Here is a 19,741-nt window from a genome sequence, read left to right on the forward strand (position 1 = left end):
TGAAATTAATGTTAAGGACAGTAGAGGAAGGAAAGGGATGGAAAGGATGGAAAGGATGGAAAGGATGGAAAGGACGGAAAGGTAAGGTAATAAACCGCTAAAATGACGTCAATCCAGGGGTTAACTCAGTTCTGCAAGAGTTTCCCTGCTGCAACACACCTGTTACACCTGTGTGTGACCCAGGTGTGTTGCAGCAGGAAAACTCCTAATGTTTGCAGGACTGCGGCCCCCGAGGACCTGAGTTGAGACGAGTTCAAGTTAACATGGCTGCTGACTGGACATCCCCATGGTGCTGGTAGTAACAGTAAAATAGTGTGTGTGTGTGTGTGTTGGGGGGGGGGGGGGGGTGTAAGACGTGGGTATATGTAATACTGACTGGGAAAGAAGCGGGTATTCTGGACTACATCACTGATCCTACTTCCATCCTGTGTAACGTGCGTGCACTTGCTTATGCTGCGCGCGCGCACGTGTGTGTATGTCTGGTATCAGGGTGGATTAGCGGGTAAAGGTAAGCGCGTGTCTCTCCCTGTCCAGGCGGATTTCCACAGCTCTCCTCGCGGTTGACACGCACGGACCCGGTTTGAACCGCCGCTGCAGTCTCGTGCTTCTCCTCCGAAGCACCTGACGTCTGTTTCCGGGGTGTGTGGAAGAGACACCGCGGGGAGCGATGCCGTTCCTCCCGCAGGACGCGGAGCGCTTCGATGGCCTGTCCCTCCTCTACTGGTGAGTCCTTTACTGGTGAGTCCCTCCTCTACTGGTGAGTCCCTCCTCTACTGGTGAGTCCTTTACTGGTGAGTCCTCTACTGGTGAGTCCCTCCTCTACTGGTGAGTCCTTTACTGGTGAGTCCTCTACTGGTGAGTCCCTCCTCTACTGGTGAGTCCCTCCTCTACTGGTGAGTCCTTTACTGGTGAGTCCTCTACTGGTGAGTCCTTTACTGGTGAGTCCCTCCTCTACTGGTGAGTCCTTTACTGGTGAGTCCTCTACTGGTGAGTCCTCTACTGGTGAGTCCTCTACTGGTGAGTCCCTCCTCTACTGGTGAGTCCTCTACTGGTGAGTCCTTTACTGGTGAGTCCCTCCTCTACTGGTGAGTCCTCTACTGGTGAGTCCTCTACTGGTGAGTCCTCTACTGGTGAGTCCCTCCTCTACTGGTGAGTCCTCTACTGGTGAGTCCCTCCTCTACTGGTGAGTCCTCTACTGGTGAGTCCTTTACTGGTGAGTCCCTCCTCTACTGGTGAGTCCTCTACTGGTGAGTCCTTTACTGGTGAGTCCCTCCTCTACTGGTGAGTCCTCTACTGGTGAGTCCCTCCTCTACTGGTGAGTCCTCTACTGGTGAGTCCTCTACTGGTGAGTCCTCTACTGGTGAGTCCTTTACTGGTGAGTCCTCTACTGGTGAGTCCTTTACTGGTGAGTCCTTCCTTTATTGGTGAGTGTCTCCTTTACTAGTGAGTCCCTCCTTTACCCCCCCTGTTTATTTAACCCAAACGAGGGGCTTCTCCAGACCTTTCCATGTTTTGTTTGCCTGTTCTTCCTTCTTGTGGGTCACGCGCCTCAGAGGTGGAACAGGCCTGTTGAAGTGACAGATGCATCCGACTTTAAGTCCACATGCATGTGCCATGCGCGCTCCGGGTCACGCTCACGTGATGGAGAGAGCGTTAGAGGACAACGTGTTGCTGTGATATTATTCCTTCAGCAAAGAGGACGTTTTGTTTACTTTGCAGTTTGTTTGCTTCCTCTGCTGGTTCAGGTATGTTCAGGTGTGTTCAAGCCACTTCCACTAGATAAAAACAGGCTTAATCTACTAAATATTTGTGAATAATACTCCGATTATGTGGTAAAAATGTACTTGCTTCTGGTGATCATGATGGGCAGACACGTCCACGCACACAAACTGAGACTATTTTTTAAATTTAATTTAATTAATCAAAACTTACTTTAAAATCTGAGACACAAGACATCCAGCTAACCAAGGCTGCTTTTATTTAAATAACTTCCAGTTTTAGGCTCATCTTACATACATATTTACATACATTTATATATATATTATTATATTTATATATATATATATATATATATATATATATATATATATATATATATATATATATATATATATATATATATATATATATACATGAAGGCTATGTACATAATATGAAGCTGAATTGAATTGAATTATCTAGACCCATATCGTGGTTCTAAAGACTGTTAAAGTACGTAAAGTTTCCTCCACTCCGCGAACACTCCGTTAAACATATGAATGTGCATAAGCATAAGCACATTCATATGTTTAACATGGTGTGGGCGCTACTGGCTTTTATCCTCCAGCTGTAGATGAGAAAGAGGATCAGGGAGATGTGGGAACTAAACCTTACACCTGGCTGTAACAAGCAGGTGCTTTACCAGGTGAACTAAGCACCATTTAGCATATATCTTTAAAAAAAAAAAAAAAAGAAGTTATTTTCTGGGTCTTTCTGTCTGGTAATTTTGGTCCTGTAGTGCAACATTTCTTCAACGGTTTAGTAACCCTGCTGCTGGTTCCACTGTCTGAAGACAGTGGAGGCAACCAAAGGGACAACCAATCTAAAAAGTTCTATCTAAAAAGACGGGCGGAGCCTCCGTGATGTCACTCGTAGGTTTCTGAAGAGCTGAATTGAAGCTTGGTGGGCGGTTCCTACCATTGCCATCTTGGCAGGGGCATGCGTGTTGTCTCGCCGGAAAATATAAAGAGGTAGAGCTGAGAGGGGGGGCTGTGAGCGTCATGGTGGATGATTGACATTGAGCAAACTCATGCTGCCTGTAACCGAGCTAACCCGGAGATAACAGGAGCTAACCAGCTAATGGAGGGAAGCGGGCTAAAGCTAAGTCACGTTGTTAACCGGCTAAAAACCGCGGTTGTTCTACGTTCTTCTGGCTTGAAGCGGCAGATCAGGTACCTGTCAGTCAAAAAGACACGCCCCTAAATATGCCACGGAGCAGGTTGGCCAAGCGGGTGGCAGCTTAGTTTAGGATCATGTATTTATCTAGATTATCCATGGGACTTACACTGGTTTTGACTACTGGGTCTAGACTCAAAACATCCCGGGGTAAAACCCCAGAAAAACTGCCTGGTGACGACCCTGGTCCCTCCATTACAGGGCGTCACTGTAGCAATGTGTTAATAGGCTGCTTTTGACAGGTGAAAGAAAAACACGCTGTAGCTTGACAGCGACTGCTTAGCATAAAAACTACATGGAAGCCAACAGTAAATAGTTTCTTTCGAATATTTAGCAAGTTTTGTAAAGAAGAAATACAAATTTGTTATGTTTACTGTGTGCGCGTCTTGGAGTTCTAGACTCCGCGTTGTGCATTATAGCTGTCTAATGCACGGCACCTCGTTTAATTCTTATGAGTTTTCCAGTTGAACGTTTCATCCATTATTACAGCGAGGAACTTTGTTTTTACTTGTTAAATTTAAAACTTGTCTGATTTGACACCTTGAAACGTTCCTGTGGGTGGAAAAAATGTGTTTTGCGCAGATTAATTTATTTTGGCGATTTGTTCAATTTATTCTGTTCTTTTTAGACCATCTCCATCAGCTGATATGGATCTTTACCAGAACAGAATAAAGTTGTGTTGACTGCAAACAGAAAACACTTCAGTTCACATACAATATAAACCATTTTGGTCCAAGAAGTGGCTCGTGGTACTCCACAAGTAAAATCCAACATTTACAATATAACATTTTGCGTTTGAACAAATAGGTTTCTGTTTGCGAGATAGCTAGCCATCCATTTTAGTGTTGCCGCTCTGAAACCAAAACCCTCAATCTTTTCCAGTAGAATGGGACAATCCATTGTGTCAATCGCTTTCTGGAGGTAAAATTACTTATCAGATATTTTTCATCCATTGCAATTGAGATTTCTTCATTCAGGTCCATTAGAACCATTGCTGTTGAAAGTTCTTTCCCAAGTTCATGCTGATTACTAAAAGCATTCTGCTAACAGCTAAAAGCTTTTTGCGATCAGCTTTCTGCTAACAGCTAAAAGCTTTCCGCTAACAGCTAATAACTTTCTGCTCACTGCTATCAGCCTTTTGCTAACAGCTTTCCGCAAACAGCTTACGTTTTTTTTTGCTAAATTTTCCTAGGATGTCTCAGTCCACTCGGAGACATAAGACAAATAATGCATAATGTTATGTAGTTTTAAACCTTTACTGTTTCTGTGATTTATAACAGCTTTCCGCTAACCTTTTTCCGCTAACCGCTTTCCGCTAACAGCTTTCTGCTAACAGAGTTCCGCTAGCAGCTTTCCGCTAACAGCATTCCGCTAATAGCTTTCTGCTAACCTTTTCACGCTAATCTTTTTACGCTAACCACTTTCCACTAATAGAGTTCCGCTAACAGCTTTCTGCTAACAGCGTTCCGCTTTCCGCTAGCAGCGTTCCGCTAACAGCCCTCCGCTAACAGAGTTCCACTAACAGCTTTCCGCTAACAGAGTTCCACTAACAGCTTTCCGCTAACAGAGTTCCACTAACAGCTTTCCGCTAACAGAGTTCCACTAACAGCTTTCCGCTAACAGAGTTCCGCTAACAGCTTTCCGCTAACAGAGTTCCGCTAACAGCTTTCCGCTAACAGCGTTCTGCTAATCGCTTTCCGCTAACAGAGTTCCACTAACAGCTTTCTGCTAACAGAGTTCCACTAACAGCTTTCTGCTAACAGAGTTCCACTAACAGCTTTCCGCTAACAGAGTTCCACTAACAGCTTTCCGCTAACAGAGTTCCACTAACAGCTTTCCGCTAACAGCGTTCTGCTAATCGCTTTCCGCTAACAGAGTTCCACTAACAGCTTTCCGCTAACAGCATTCCGCTAATAGCTTTCTGCTAACCTTTTCACGCTAATCTTTTTACGCTAACCACTTTCCACTAACAGCTTTCTGCTAACAGAGTTCCACTAACAGCTTTCCGCTAACAGCGTTCTGCTAATCGCTTTCCGCTAACAGAGTTCCACTAACAGCTTTCTGCTAACAGAGTTCCACTAACAGCTTTCCGCTAACAGCGTTCTGCTAATCGCTTTCCGCTAACAGAGTTCCACTAACAGCTTTCTGCTAACAGAGTTCCACTAACAGCTTTCCGCTAACAGCGTTCTGCTAATCGCTTTCCGCTAACAGAGTTCCGCTGACAGCGTTCCACTAACAGCTTTACGCTAACAGCTTATTAATAATTTATTTGCTAATATAATTAGCTGTAATAGGCAGCAGGCATTGATCATAACATTCTTCTTATCTAATTGGTGCTGTTGTCATCTTTGATGATAAAATTAATGATAAAACAGCTGCATCTTAATGTGGACATGTTATTTGCTGTCACTTTTTGCCATTACATTAAATGATGCCTGCCTATTACCCCGTTACCGTGTCACTTCCATGTCATTTTGGCTCTGATATATTTAAACAGAACAGTGTTTTACAGAACATTTTGTTTTGAATGTCGTCATTTGGCACTTAATAATCTGACTTCTCGTCTTGTAGACATTCCAGGGTCATTCTGTCATTTCAGTTAGAGTTTGGCAGCTTTAGATTTTGACTTTAGATTTTGATAGTTTATCATTTTAAAGAACTAAAGTTGGCTCCCTGGTGCTGTGCTGCTTGTGGTTATGTGGTTCTTTAGCTGCTAAGGATAGATGCAATTGAATGTGAGAGGATGATAATCAGTCTATTGACCTGTAAGCAATTTGTCCCCCTCCCTTCTAAAACGACGGCTACGCCCCTGCTGTTGGGGACGACTACAAGCAGCATGAGGAGGAGCATGTAGCTCAGGGTGGCTGCAGCTCTGAAGGAGAAACGGGATTAAAGCAGGATTTAATGAAGCTTTTCCGGATGTGGCAGCTGTCACTTCCACAGATACTAATGAGGAATATCCAGTCGTCACAGCACTCTGGTACAGACCCACAACATTTACATGCTGTTTTCTGCAGACTCTGCCTCTCTGAGGTGCTCTCTTAACCTCCACGAGGCCTGTTTCTTTTCTGCCTCCTGTCTGAAATGACTCATTCAAATAAATGTTTATTTATATTTAACTGGGACAGGCAGGCTGATGAACGTCAGTGCAGAACAATCCATCTGTGTTCTGAAAGCAGGCAAGAAGGGGATAATAGAACCATATAAGAAAAGAATTACAACAAAGAAAACAACACAAGAATGGAAAAATGATCAAACATTTGATGGTCTTATGTTTTACAATGTGCTGTTTAAAGGGAACATGTAGAACATTCCAGAATTCACAGCATGTCTAAACTGTTAGCACGTCCCACTCTCAGAAAGTCCGACCAAGACAAAGCAAACTTTAGACCAGATATACTGAAGGCTGAATAAAATGCAGGAAGTTTTGTTTGTATTTGTACTGTACATGCGATATGTATAAATTATTATAGTCCCTCCTGGTATCTGTCTACACAGCATTGTGAACAAAGTCTTAACCATAAAATAACCCAAAAAGTCTCACACTGTATTTTTCAAAATACCAGCTTACATCACCAGTATAAACAGCTACACCAGTATAAAGAAGTGATGTAGTGCCAGGAATAGACCACCTGCAGCATCATCCGGGGTCCCTGGACCATCTGGACCAGCGTCTCTGTGGACTTTTCCCAGCAGCTTCTAGTCTGTGGGAGTGGGCAGCGGCCCCCCCTCCTCCTCCTGTGGACGGCCATGTGCTTTTCCCTCCACTGTAACGTCTGACCGCTTGTTTTTCCTTTCTGGAAGTGTCCGGTGGTTTGATGCTGACACTCCTCCACCTTTTCAGGTTGTGCTGGTGTCCATCCCGCCTCCACCTGATCAGTTTCCCTGCTGAGCATCATGTTCTGAATCCAACCCACCTGATTTAGATGAACTTCCTCCAGTTCTTGACAGCCCGTCAAGAAGCCTAGCGGTCCTGGCGAGTTTTACACGCTGCTGAAAAGCCCCCTTTGCCCCCCCCCCCCCCCCCCCCCCGCACACATTTCTCATTGACCCAGTCCAAGCCTTCCACCATGTAAATACATAGAAAACTAGATTATTCTGCAAAATGTGTGTCTTTGTTGCGAATGAGAATAGTGAAAAATTGAATAGATAAAATCAAGAGTAACATAACCTACTCACAAAGAGTTCAGGATATTCAGCTTGTTAGATATCAGAATAAACCTAAAATGTACTAAACCCTGTACAGCTGAGTGTAATCAGACTTTTTCTTAAAACTTTTTATCCAAGTGTACAAATATTCAATGTTCAACTGAGCAGGATGCTGTTCTCTAAACAACCAAAAGAAGCATCTGAGCTATGAAGCAACTACTAGACGTTCTGATTCAGTTAGAGCTTATGTTTAATTGTGTTGATATTAATCATCAACAGGCTAAAATGGCACCAAACACATGGCAAGTCATTTACACATTGACGTCTCCTGGTTGCGGTACACCCACTGGTTTTCTTAATTTTTTGTTTAGATAAATATTTGTCCTTTTTTTTTTTTTTGTTTTGAAGTTAAATAATTGCCATTGCATAATTCTACTTAAATGTCCCACATTCATGATACAAGTGTAGCATCAACTTTTCACATTTTACTTGCAGATCCCCAACTTTTTGTGAGTTGTGTATATTGCATAAATCCTTGCTGAGGGTGCTTCAGAAGTTCCTCTGAATACACATTAAAGTACAATGTCTAATACACTGAACACGCAGTAGTTGTCTAATAAAAATTAAAAAAAAAAGAGGCCACTACACACAATTTACTAAGGTTTCAAAATACAAAACTCATGAGCCATAAGCTCTCATGGCTTCTCCTACCACTGCTATGCAGATGACACTCAGCTTTTCCTCTCCTTCCCACCAGACGACACAACGTTTAACTGAGAATATCAGCTTGCCTTGCTGATATCTCTGCATGGATGAAGGATCGCCACCTTCAACTCAATCTGTCCAAGACAGAGCTCATTGTCTGTCCAGCCGATCCTTTCTTACCTCTGCAGATACGTGTGAAGCTCCACTCTGTCACACTTGTTCCTACGTCTGCTGCCTGGAATCTGGGTGTCATGGTGGATGACCAGCTGACCTTTAAGGTCCATGTTGCCTCGGTTGCCCGTACCTGCCGATATGCTCTCTACAACATCAAGAGAATCAGACATACCTGACAGAACACGATTCAGCTTCTGGTTCAGGTTCTGGTCATCTCACACATGGATTACTGCAGTTCCCTACTGGCAGGTCTGCCTGCATGCTCGCCTACCGAGTAGGTAGGCAACAACTGCCTACTGATCAAGTTTAACTGACCTAGTTCTTTTGAATGATTTGAAAAATAAATTAAAGCAGAAAACCAAATGAATGTTTGATGATTTTACAGCTGTTTTTGTGCCTGGACATTTTGTCCACTAAGGTCACAAGATGGTACAAAGTTTGATGAAGACACTCAGATTAAATGCAGCAAAGTTCTTGACGGTGTTTTTGTCCTGTAGCTTGTGTAGTGAGTTGTGTCTGACGGTGTCCCTCCTGCAGCCAGCCGCTGTGTGATGGTAATGATTTGTGTCAGGTAATGCAGATTATCAGGTATTAAGTGATCAGTTTAATTGCGACTTCATGTCAGAGCGGTTGGCTTGCTGCACATTGGAAGCTGTTGTTTGTGGGTTCATGGAGCTGTTGCTGTTTTAGCACTGATGTCAAGAATTACAATAGACAAAAAATAAATGTAACTGCTGGCATCGTGAAGGTGGATCCATGTTTAAAGCAGCCGGTTGTGCAGATTTCCATGAGGAATCTAAATGGATTAAAAAAAATCTTTCCTCATGGGACCGCCTAAATCCAAGACCAAAGGTTATCCATTTAATCAGGTCTGGTGGTTGTAATGAGCCTGTAAAGATTCCAAACAGACCAAACACTTCTGAGTCTCGCTTCTTAGTGAATTGACAGAAATAATACTTTAGGAAAACTACTTCATCCATCCATCTTCTGCCGCTTATCCGGGGTCGGGTCGCGGGGGCAGCAGCCTAAGCAGGGAAGCCCAGACTTCCCTCTCCCCAGCCACATTTGCCAACTCTGCGGGGGGGATCCCGAGGCGTTCCCAGGCCAGCCGAGAGATATAATCCCTCCAGCGTGTCCTGGGTCTTCCCCAGGGTCTCCTCCCAGAGGGACGTGCCTGGAACACCTCACCAGGGAGGTCCAGGAGGCATCCTGACCAGATGCCCGAGCCACCTCAACTGGTTCCTCTTGATGCGGAGGAGCAGCGGCTCTACTCTGATCTCCTCCTGGATGACCGAGCTCCTCACCCTATCTCTAAGGGAGAGCCCGGCCACCCTGCGGAGGAAACTCATTTCAGCCGCCTGTATACGAGATCGGGTTCTTTCGGTCACGACCCACAGCTCATGACCATAGGTGAGGGAAGGAACGTAGATCGACTGGTAAATGGAGAGCTTCACCTTCTGGCTCAGCTCCTTCTTCACCACGACAGACCGGCGCAGAATCCGCATTACTGCAGACGCCGCACCGATCCGTCTGTCCATCTCACGCTCCATCCTTCCCTCACTCGTGAACAAGACCCCGAGATATTTAAACTCCTCCACTTGAGGCAGGACCTGACTCCCGACCCGGAGAGGGCAATCCACCTTATTCTGGCTTTGTCACACTAAAAATGTTTACTGAACCAAAACAAGTAGATGTTATGTCTGAAACATTTTTATAGAGTTTATGGAGTAGCATCCAATAACTTCCGTATCTTGTGCACTGACCCAGATTTTGAGCTCCACCCGGTGTCACTAGGTCGCTTCGGTGCTCTGATGGTCAGGGAGCATTTCCTTTTGGATCTCAATAAAACAAGCGTGCCGCTGAGCTCCCTTGAATAAACTGTTTCACGACATCAAAAAATGTGCTGATGTGCCCAGATTCTTTGGATGCATTGCATAGCAACAAGTTAAGCCGATGAGAGTTACAGTGTACATAAATGGCTTTTGGAAATGTTCTTTCAAGACCACCTGAAGCCCCCCCTCCGTGCCCTGACATAATCAGTGCTCCATCAAAACAGAATCCACACAGAGTAGTGGATGGTGAACCTCCAGAATCTTTAGTGATAGTTCCTTTGGAGACAAATCTGCTGTCTCGACAAAGCCCTCTGCCCTCACGTTGATTACTCCTCCATTCATGAATCTCACACAAACAGCAACCAATTCTTGTTTCGCCAGATCTTTATGCTCATGTGCAAGTATTGCGAAATACTGTCCATGGAGTTGAGCCTTTATCTTACGAAGCAAGATTGATGTTGCAGCATCAGGAACTTGTCCTGAACTTAGTGGCTAATCATTGGCATTTCCTTCAGTTCTTCAATTTCTGGTGCCCATTTTGAGCATGTCCTCGGTTTCTCTGAAGCCTTTCTCTTTATATATTCAATACAGAGCGACTTAGTCTGGAGTCCGTCCCCTTCATGGAGATTTGCATTGGTCTTAAACAAACCAGCCATTTTGATTTAGACCTTTAGATTTTAGACCAGATATACTGAAGGCTGAATAAAATGCAGGAAGTTTTGTTTGTATTTGTACTGTACATGCGATATGTATAAATTATTATAGTCCCTCCTGGTATCTGTCTACACAGCATTGTGAACAAAGTCTTAACCATAAAATAACCCAAAAAGTCTCACACTGTATTTTTCAAAATACCAGCTTACATCACCAGTATAAACAGCTACACCAGTATAAAGAAGTGATGTAGTGCCAGGAATAGACCACCTGCAGCATCATCCGGGGTCCCTGGACCATCTGGACCAGCGTCTCTGTGGACTTTTCCCAGCAGCTTCTAGTCTGTGGGAGTGGGCAGCGGCCCCCCCTCCTCCTCCTGTGGACGGCCATGTGCTTTTCCCTCCACTGTAACGTCTGACCGCTTGTTTTTCCTTTCTGGAAGTGTCCGGTGGTTTGATGCTGACACTCCTCCACCTTTTCAGGTTGTGCTGGTGTCCATCCCGCCTCCACCTGATCAGTTTCCCTGCTGAGCATCATGTTCTGAATCCAACCCACCTGATTTAGATGAACTTCCTCCAGTTCTTGACAGCCCGTCAAGAAGCCTAGCGGTCCTGGCGAGTTTTACACGCTGCTGAAAAGCCCCCTTTGCCCCCCCCCCGCACACATTTCTCATTGACCCAGTCCAAGCCTTCCACCATGTAAATACATAGAAAACTAGATTATTCTGCAAAATGTGTGTCTTTGTTGCGAATGAGAATAGTGAAAAATTGAATAGATAAAATCAAGAGTAACATAACCTACTCACAAAGAGTTCAGGATATTCAGCTTGTTAGATATCAGAATAAACCTAAAATGTACTAAACCCTGTACAGCTGAGTGTAATCAGACTTTTTCTTAAAACTTTTTATCCAAGTGTACAAATATTCAATGTTCAACTGAGCAGGATGCTGTTCTCTAAACAACCAAAAGAAGCATCTGAGCTATGAAGCAACTACTAGACGTTCTGATTCAGTTAGAGCTTATGTTTAATTGTGTTGATATTAATCATCAACAGGCTAAAATGGCACCAAACACATGGCAAGTCATTTACACATTGACGTCTCCTGGTTGCGGTACACCCACTGGTTTTCTTAATTTTTTGTTTAGATAAATATTTGTCCTTTTTTTTTTTTTTGTTTTGAAGTTAAATAATTGCCATTGCATAATTCTACTTAAATGTCCCACATTCATGATACAAGTGTATCGCAGTATTGCGAAATACTGTCCATGGAGTTGAGCCTTTATCTTACGAAGCAAGATTGATGTTGCAGCATCAGGAACTTGTCCTGAACTTAGTGGCTAATCATTGGCATTTCCTTCAGTTCTTCAATTTCTGGTGCCCATTTTGAGCATGTCCTCGGTTTCTCTGAAGCCTTTCTCTTTATATATTCAATACAGAGCGACTTAGTCTGGAGTCCGTCCCCTTCATGGAGATTTGCATTGGTCTTAAACAAACCAGCCATTTTGATTGGTTGATCTGAGGAGACTCTTGCCTCGCATCACCATGTTTTCTTCAAAACATTCAAGATTTGGTTGGTTGCGTTGGCAGCGTTGATACATACATTTAAACAAAGTATCAGTGCAGTACACTCATTTTTTGATAAACAGAATTAACAAAAAGAAAAACCCACCAAAACCCCACACAAAACCCACCCCCTCTCTCCATGAGGCAATAGCCGCACAATATGTAAATCAATTCCATTTCAAACAGTTGGGATGACATTTAAATAAAGAAATTACAAGTCTGCCAGCTATCAATATCAGTCAATCACTCAAGTCCAGCCGTGCCAGAACGTTTAGGGTGTCCAAGTCTGCTAAAACATGGTTTGTTCCCCCCTCACACCATGGAGAATTTTTTCTGCATACAATAAGACAACAGTTCGTTAATCCAGAGTTTTGTAGTAGGTGGGTCTGAAGCTTTCCAGTTTATTAATATGCATTTTTTTCGCTGCAGTTGCCGCCAGCAATACAGTTTGTCTTATACCAGGAGGCAGTTTAGTTATGTAGTATCTTAAAGTATCCAGATCTTTGGGTCAGCTTCCAGACAGCGTACACATGCCTCAGAAGTTGCCATAATCACATAATTCCAAAAGTACTGTAATCAGTCACAACTCCAAAGCATGTGTACAAGATTCCTGACAGAGGTTTTACATCTTTGATGTAGAAATATCATCACTCAGTTTGCTCAGTCGATATGGGGTGTAATATGTTCTGTGATAAATGTTAAACTGAATTTGTCTGTGTTTGGTAGACACTAATTTTGTTTGTGCTGAATTGAACAGTTTACTCCAATCTTCTTCTGCATAAGTACACCCCAGGTCAGACTCCCATTTTACTTTAATTGAGCATTTATTATAAGCTGGCAAGTTATCAATCACAGTTTTATAAACAGTAGATGTTAGTCCTTTTGTGGTGTTACGTCTGGTGTCAAGCAAACGAGTTTCGAGTAAAGATTCATTGGGTTTGTTTGAGAAAATTCCCTTCGTTTGACTTTTGACTCAATTTCTGATTTGTAGATATTTAAAAAACTTATGTCTGTGTAAATCACAAGACTCGGATAGTTGAGAGAAAGTGGCGAACTCATTCCTGTTATATAAGTCGACTACTGTTTTAATGCCCTTCCCCACCCATGTCCATCCGCTATGGGTGCTGGAATATTGGGATTGTTTTCTAGTTGTGAGTTAACTAATAGCTGTGTTTTTATGCCCAGAGAAGCATGTAACTGTTGCCATGCATTGTAAGTTGCTAAAATAAATGGATTTTTGGTGAGTGTTGAGAGTTTATTCTCTGAGGCCTGGAATGGAACAGTGATTAATGATACAGATTTTAGTTCTTGTTGCTCTATTGAGACCCATCTCACATCAGCAGTGTTTGAGTGAAACCAGTAATTAATGTTGTAGCCAGAAACTACACTATATTCCTTAAGACAAGCAAGGAGAGATGGAAAAGATTTGGTCGGTTGAGATATAAACACTAATAAGTCATCCGCATAGAGAGCCAACTTGAGCTCCTCCTCGCCCAACTTCATGCCAACAATAGATAAGTCTGAGCGGATGGCGACAGCCAATGGCTCTATCACGATGGAAAAAAGAGCAGGTGAACAAGGGCATCCTTTCTGCAGCCCCTGGAAAGGGATAAGGCCTCCGACAGAACGCCATTAGTCAAGGTCTGGGATCTGGGGGCATTAAAGAGGGTTTTTATGTACCTTATGAAAGTGTCACGAAAATTCATAGTCTTCAGGGTTTCAAAAAGAAAACTGAGTTCTATTCTGTCAAATGCCTTCTCCGCATTCATCGACATTATCACAACAGAGTTCCCTCGTCTGGCAATATCCATAATAAGAAACAATCTGCGAACATTATCTGCTCCCTGTCTGCCCTTCTCAAAGCCTGTTTGGTCTGGATGAATAATTTTAGGGATGACCTTTTCTAGTCGTAATGCAATGATCTTGGACAATATCTTATAGTCCCAGTTAAGGAGGCTGAGCGGTCGGTAGCTGCCACACCTCTATGTTTCCTTCCCTGGTTTAAGAAGTAATATTATGGGACTTCGAAGATGGCCGCGATCTAGAAAGTCACGTTCGAACCTGCTCTCTGCAACAATCCTGCTTAATCCTTAAATCTGGTCCTCAAAGCGCTCCAAAAGTGTGGAAATCGACGTAGAAATGTCAGGCGGCGGGAAAGGGACGAAAAACAAGCCAAAAGCATCAACGCAGTCTAAGTTAACAAACTTTGGCCAGCATAATTTGGACCAGTCCGTTAGCAAGGAAGCTAACACTGCTACGACGGATGCTACTACAGCTAGCAATGCTACATCCACAGCTAATATGGAGGGTACCAAGGATAACATGGACAGTGCCGCGATGTCATACGTCAAAGACCACCACCAACTGCATCTGGTGAAAGACGAAATACTGGGGGAGATACGTAACCTGAAAACTGAGGTTACAGGCAGATTTGACAACGTACTAAAAGCAATAGAAGACATGAGGAAGGAGGTAACCGAATGCACCCAGCGGCTATCTCAAGCGGAGGTGCGGCTGTCTACCGTGGAGGACGAACAGGTTGATTTGAAGGCTGTAGCTGAAAGTTTACAAAGGAGAAATAAACTCCTTGAAAACAAAATGATTGATTTGGAAATGAGATCACGTCTGAACAACCTCAGATTGGTCGGCATCCCTGAAAACAGTGAGGGCTCAGACATGTGCGGATTTTTGGAGAACTGGCTGCCCGACGCGCTGGATCTGAACCCTTTGCGTTCTCCGCTAGTTTTGGAAAGAGCACATCGCGTTGGACCAAGGAGAGATCCAGATGCACCACCGAGGGCTGTAATCATGAGATTTCTAAACTACAAGCAGAAAGAAATGGTTTTTAGAGCCGCAAAGTCAAAGAAAGACTTTCTCTTCAAAAACAAGCGAGTAAGATGTTACGTTGACGTCGCCACGGAGGTGCATCGACAGGGCAAGCAGTTTGACGGTGTCCGCGAACAGCTGCGTCAACTTGGGGTGAGGCATGGCATTCTTTCCCCATCTACTTTGATCCTGACGTACAAGGAGAAGGTACACAAGTTCACTTCCCCAGCGGAGGCCAATATCTTTGTTAAGAAGATCCAGACAGACACGGAAGAAACAGACTAACTGGCTTACAGTAAATAATAAGATCGATCTTTAATGTAAATTGTTTTATAGGCCATGGCTTTTATTTACCTTTTTTGTTGTTCAACTGGAGCAAATATTGATATTGTTCTTAAAAGGATGCATAATCTAAACAGTAAAGCAGGTGACTGGTAAGACATGTTTTGATATGTCAGCGGTTGGAAGCAGAGTATTTCAGGGGAAAACCCAGGTAGCTGGGAAGGGTTGGGATGTTTTTCTCTTGTTTGTAATTTTTAGTTCATGTTCAGTGTTCTACTGTTTGTTTCCTCTCAGGCACATCTATATTATGTATTTTTGGTTTTGCTTAGATGACACAGAAATATGAGATTCAATATACTTCCTGGAATTGCAGGGGCCTACAAAAAACTAGAAAGATCAAGCAAGTTATGAACAAAATAAAAGATTTGGGTTCTAAAATTGTTTTTCTACAAGAGACACATACTCTTGAGGAGGACAATATTAAAATAAGCAGGAGGTGGCAGGGATCTTTATATGCATCTTCATTCACATCTAGAGCTCGAGGTGTTATTACTTTAATTCATAGATCAGTACCTTTTCATGTTACAAACGTTATAAGAGACAAATTTGGAAGATATTTGATAATACAGGGGTCTATATTACACGAAACATTTAATTTGGTGAATATATATGGACCAAATAACGACGATGACCGCTTTTTTTACAAATATTTTTTTTAACTATTTCCTCTCTCCCAGGAAAGATTATCATTGGTGGAGATTGGAACTGTGTTTTGGATCCTCGTCTAGATCGATTCTCGGGAGTTGACCAAACTCATTGTAAAAGCAGAGTAGTCATCCAGGATTTTATGAAGGAATTACAGCTAGTGGATGTCTATCGTCATTTAAACCCTACAGTTGCAGCATATTCTTGTTATTCTAAAACTTTCAACACACATTCTCGCATAGATTACTTTTTGGTTTCTGCAGACCTATTGACAAAAATTTTAGATTGTACCTACGATAGTATCACAATTTCAGACCATGCTTCATGTAATATAAAATATATTCAAAAAAATTTAAGGGTAGACCCTCCTAGATGGTGCTTACATCAAAAATGGCTTAAGGATGAAGCTTTTCTTAGTTTTGTATCAAATAAAATTGATGAATATTTTAGTATAAACACTACGCAGACCACAGCCTGTGTAAAATGGGAAGCTTTTAAGGCCTGCATAAGGGGTCATATAATTTCTTATACCTCTTCAAAATCTAAGGAGCAACGTAAAAAAAGACTACAACTGGAGGAAAAAATAAAAAAGCTGGAGGAGCAGTTGTTCAGAGACAAAAATGCATCGGTAGAAAAAGAGCTGTTGCTGTTAAAAGCACAATATAACAAAGAATCAGCAGACCGTGCAGCTTCTAATATATTAAGGTTAAATCAATCTTTTTATGAACAGGGAGAAAAACCCGGAAAGATCTTAGCATGGCAAATTAAGCAACTTGAAGCACAAAAAAATATAACTTCAATAATAAATTCAAAAGGAGAGTCAATAGTGGACCCGATAGAGATAAATAAAGAGTTCAGAAATTTTTATGAAAAACTATATGACTCCCGGGACCAAATTCATCTAAATACTCAAAATTCATTTCTGGATAAGATAACCATACCAAATGTTGCAGATGATATTAGTCAACACTTAGATGCTAAGATCAGTGAAGAAGAAATAATCAAAGCAATTGATAATATGAGCTCAGGTAAAAAAGCAGGACCTGACAGGTTTCCAACTGACTTTTATAAAAAGTTTAAAAGAAAATTAGTTAAACCAATTTTAGAAATGTTACAAGAAGCTTTTATAAATGGTACACTTCCTAATTCAATGACCGGAGCTTTAATTATATTACTGCATAAACCAGGCAAACCAGGCAATAAATGCGAGAATATGAGACCAATAAGTCTGCTTAATTCAGATATAAAGATACTTAGTAAACTATTAGCAACCCGTTTGTGTCCAGGTGAACCTAATGGACAGGAACAGAGACTAAAAAAAGAAACCAAGACACCAGGGTACTAAGAGACAACATGAAACATCACACAATGACATTCGGAGATGGAGCAGGCGGTGGAATTGGTGGTGGAACCATGGTGGAACTGGTGGTGGAACTGGTAATGGAACCATGGTAGAACTGATGGTGGAACTGGTGATGGAACCGTGGTGGAACCATGGTGGAACTGATGGTGGAATTGGTGATGGAACCATGTTGGAACCAGTGATGGAACGAGTGGTGGAACCGGTGATGGAACCATGGTGGAACCAGTGGTGGAACTGGTGATGGAACGAGTGGTGGAACCGGTGATGGAACCATGGTGCAACCAGTGGTGGAACCATGGTGGAACTGATGGTGGAACTGGTGATGGAACCATGGTGCAACCGATGGTAGAAACGGTGATGGAACGGGTGATGGAACCATGGTGGAACCATGGTGGAACTGATGGTTGAACTGGTGGTGGAACCATGGTGGAACTGATGGTGGAATTGGTGATGGAACCATGGTGGAACCAGTGGTGGAACCGGTGATGGAACGAGTGGTGAAACCGGTGATGGAACCACGGTGGAACCAGTGGTGGAACCAGTGGTGGAACCGGTGATGGAACCATGGTGCAACCAGTGGTGGAAACGGTGATGGAACGGGTGATGGAACCATGGTGGAACCAGTGGTGGAACCATGGTGGAACTGATGGTGGAACCAGTGGTGGAACCATGGTGGAACTGATGGTGTAACTGGTGATGTAACCATGGTGGAACCATGGTAGAACTGATGGTGGAACTGGTGATGGAACCATGGTGGAACTGGTGGTGGAACCATGGTGGAACTGGTGGTGGAACCATGGTGGAACCGGTGCTGGAACAGATGGTGGAACCGGTGATGGACCATGGTGGAACTGGTGGTGGAACTGGTGGTGGAACTGGTGGTGGAACCATGGTGGAACCAGTGCTGGAACAGATGGTGGAACCGGTGATGAAACTGGTGATGGAACCAGTGCTGGAACCGGTGATGGACCATGGTGGTACTGGTGTTGGAACTGATGGTGGAACTGGTGGTGGAACCATGGTGGAACCAGTGCTGGAACATATGGTGGAACCGGTGATGAAACTGGTGATGGAACCAGTGCTGGAACCGGTGATGGACCATGGTGGAACTGGTGGTGGAACTGGTGATGGAACGGTGGTGGAACTGGTGGTGGAACCATGGTGGAACCGGTGCTGGAACAGATGGTGGAACCGGTGATGGAACTGGTGATGGACCATGGTGGAACTGGTGCAGGAACCATGGTGGAACCGGTGATGGACCATGGTGGAACCGGTGATGGAACCATGGTGGAACTGGTGGTGGAACCATGGTGGAACTGGTGATGGAACAGATGGTGGAACCGGTGATGGACCATGGTGGAACTGGTGGTGGAACCATGGTGGAACTGGTGGTGGAACTGGTGGTGGAACCATGGTGGAACCAGTGCTGGAACAGATGGTGGAACCGGTGATGAAACTGGTGATGGAACCAGTGCTGGACCCGGTGATGGACCATGGTGGAACTGGTGGTGGAACTGGTGGTGGAACCATGGTGGAACCAGTGCTGGAACATATGGTGGAACCGGTGATGAAACTGGTGATGGAACCAGTGCTGGAACCGGTGATGGACCATGGTGGAACTGGTGCTGGAACAGATGGTGGAACCGGTGATGGACCATGGTGGAACTGGTGGTGGAACCATGGTGGAACTGGTGGTGGAACTGGTGGTGGAACCATGGTGGAACCAGTGCTGGAACAGATGGTGGAACCGGTGATGAAACTGGTGATGGAACCAGTGCTGGACCCGGTGATGGACCATGGTGGAACTGGTGGTGGAACTGGTGGTGGAACCATGGTGGAACCAGTGCTGGAACATATGGTGGAACCGGTGATGAAACTGGTGATGGAACCAGTGCTGGAACCGGTGATGGACCATGGTGGAACTGGTGGTGGAACTGGTGATGGAACCATTGGTGGAACTGGTGGTGGAACCATGGTGGAACCGGTGCTGGAACAGATGGTGGAACCGGTGATGGAACTGGTGATGGACCATGGTGGAACTGGTGCAGGAACCATGGTGGAACCGGTGATGGAACCATGGTGGAACTGGTGGTGGAACCATGGTGGAACTGGTGGTGGAACCGGTGATGGAACCATGGTGCAACCAGTGGTGGAAACGTTGATGGAACGGGTGATGGAACCATGGTGGAACCAGTGGTGGAACCATGGTGGAACTGATGGTGGAACCAGTGGCGGAACCATGGTGGAACTGATGGTGTAACTGGTGATGGAACCATGGTGGAACCATGGTAGAACTGATGGTGGAACTGGTGATGGAACCATGGTGGAACTGGTGGTGGAAATGGTGATGGAACCATGGTGGAACTGGTTGTGGAACTGGTGATGGAACCATGGTGGAACTGGTGGTGGAACTGGTGGTGGAACCATGGTTGAACTGGTGATGGAACCATGGTGGAACTGATGGTGTAACTGGTGATGGAACCATGGTGGAACCATGGTAGAACTGATGGTGGAACTGGTGATGGAACCATGGTGGAACTGGTGGTGGAACCA

At 44.1% G+C, this 19,741-nt stretch overlaps 1 protein-coding gene across 1 annotated transcript in view; it reads left to right on the plus strand.

Moving 5' to 3' along the window:
* Window positions 1-667: 667 nt before the first annotated feature.
* Window positions 668-19,741, plus strand: part of stxbp4 (syntaxin binding protein 4) — a gene marked incomplete at both ends in the record, with an annotated part of 243,413 nt that continues 224,339 nt past the window's right edge. The window contains one exon of the mRNA XM_079261137.1: window positions 668-723. Within this exon, the coding sequence (XP_079117263.1) occupies window positions 668-723 (56 nt within the window). The remainder of the gene's footprint in view (window positions 724-19,741) is intronic.

The sequence above is a fragment of the Telmatherina bonti genome, assembly GCF_933228915.1.
Source record: "Telmatherina bonti genome assembly, chromosome: 21".
NCBI lineage: Eukaryota > Metazoa > Chordata > Actinopteri > Atheriniformes > Telmatherinidae > Telmatherina > Telmatherina bonti.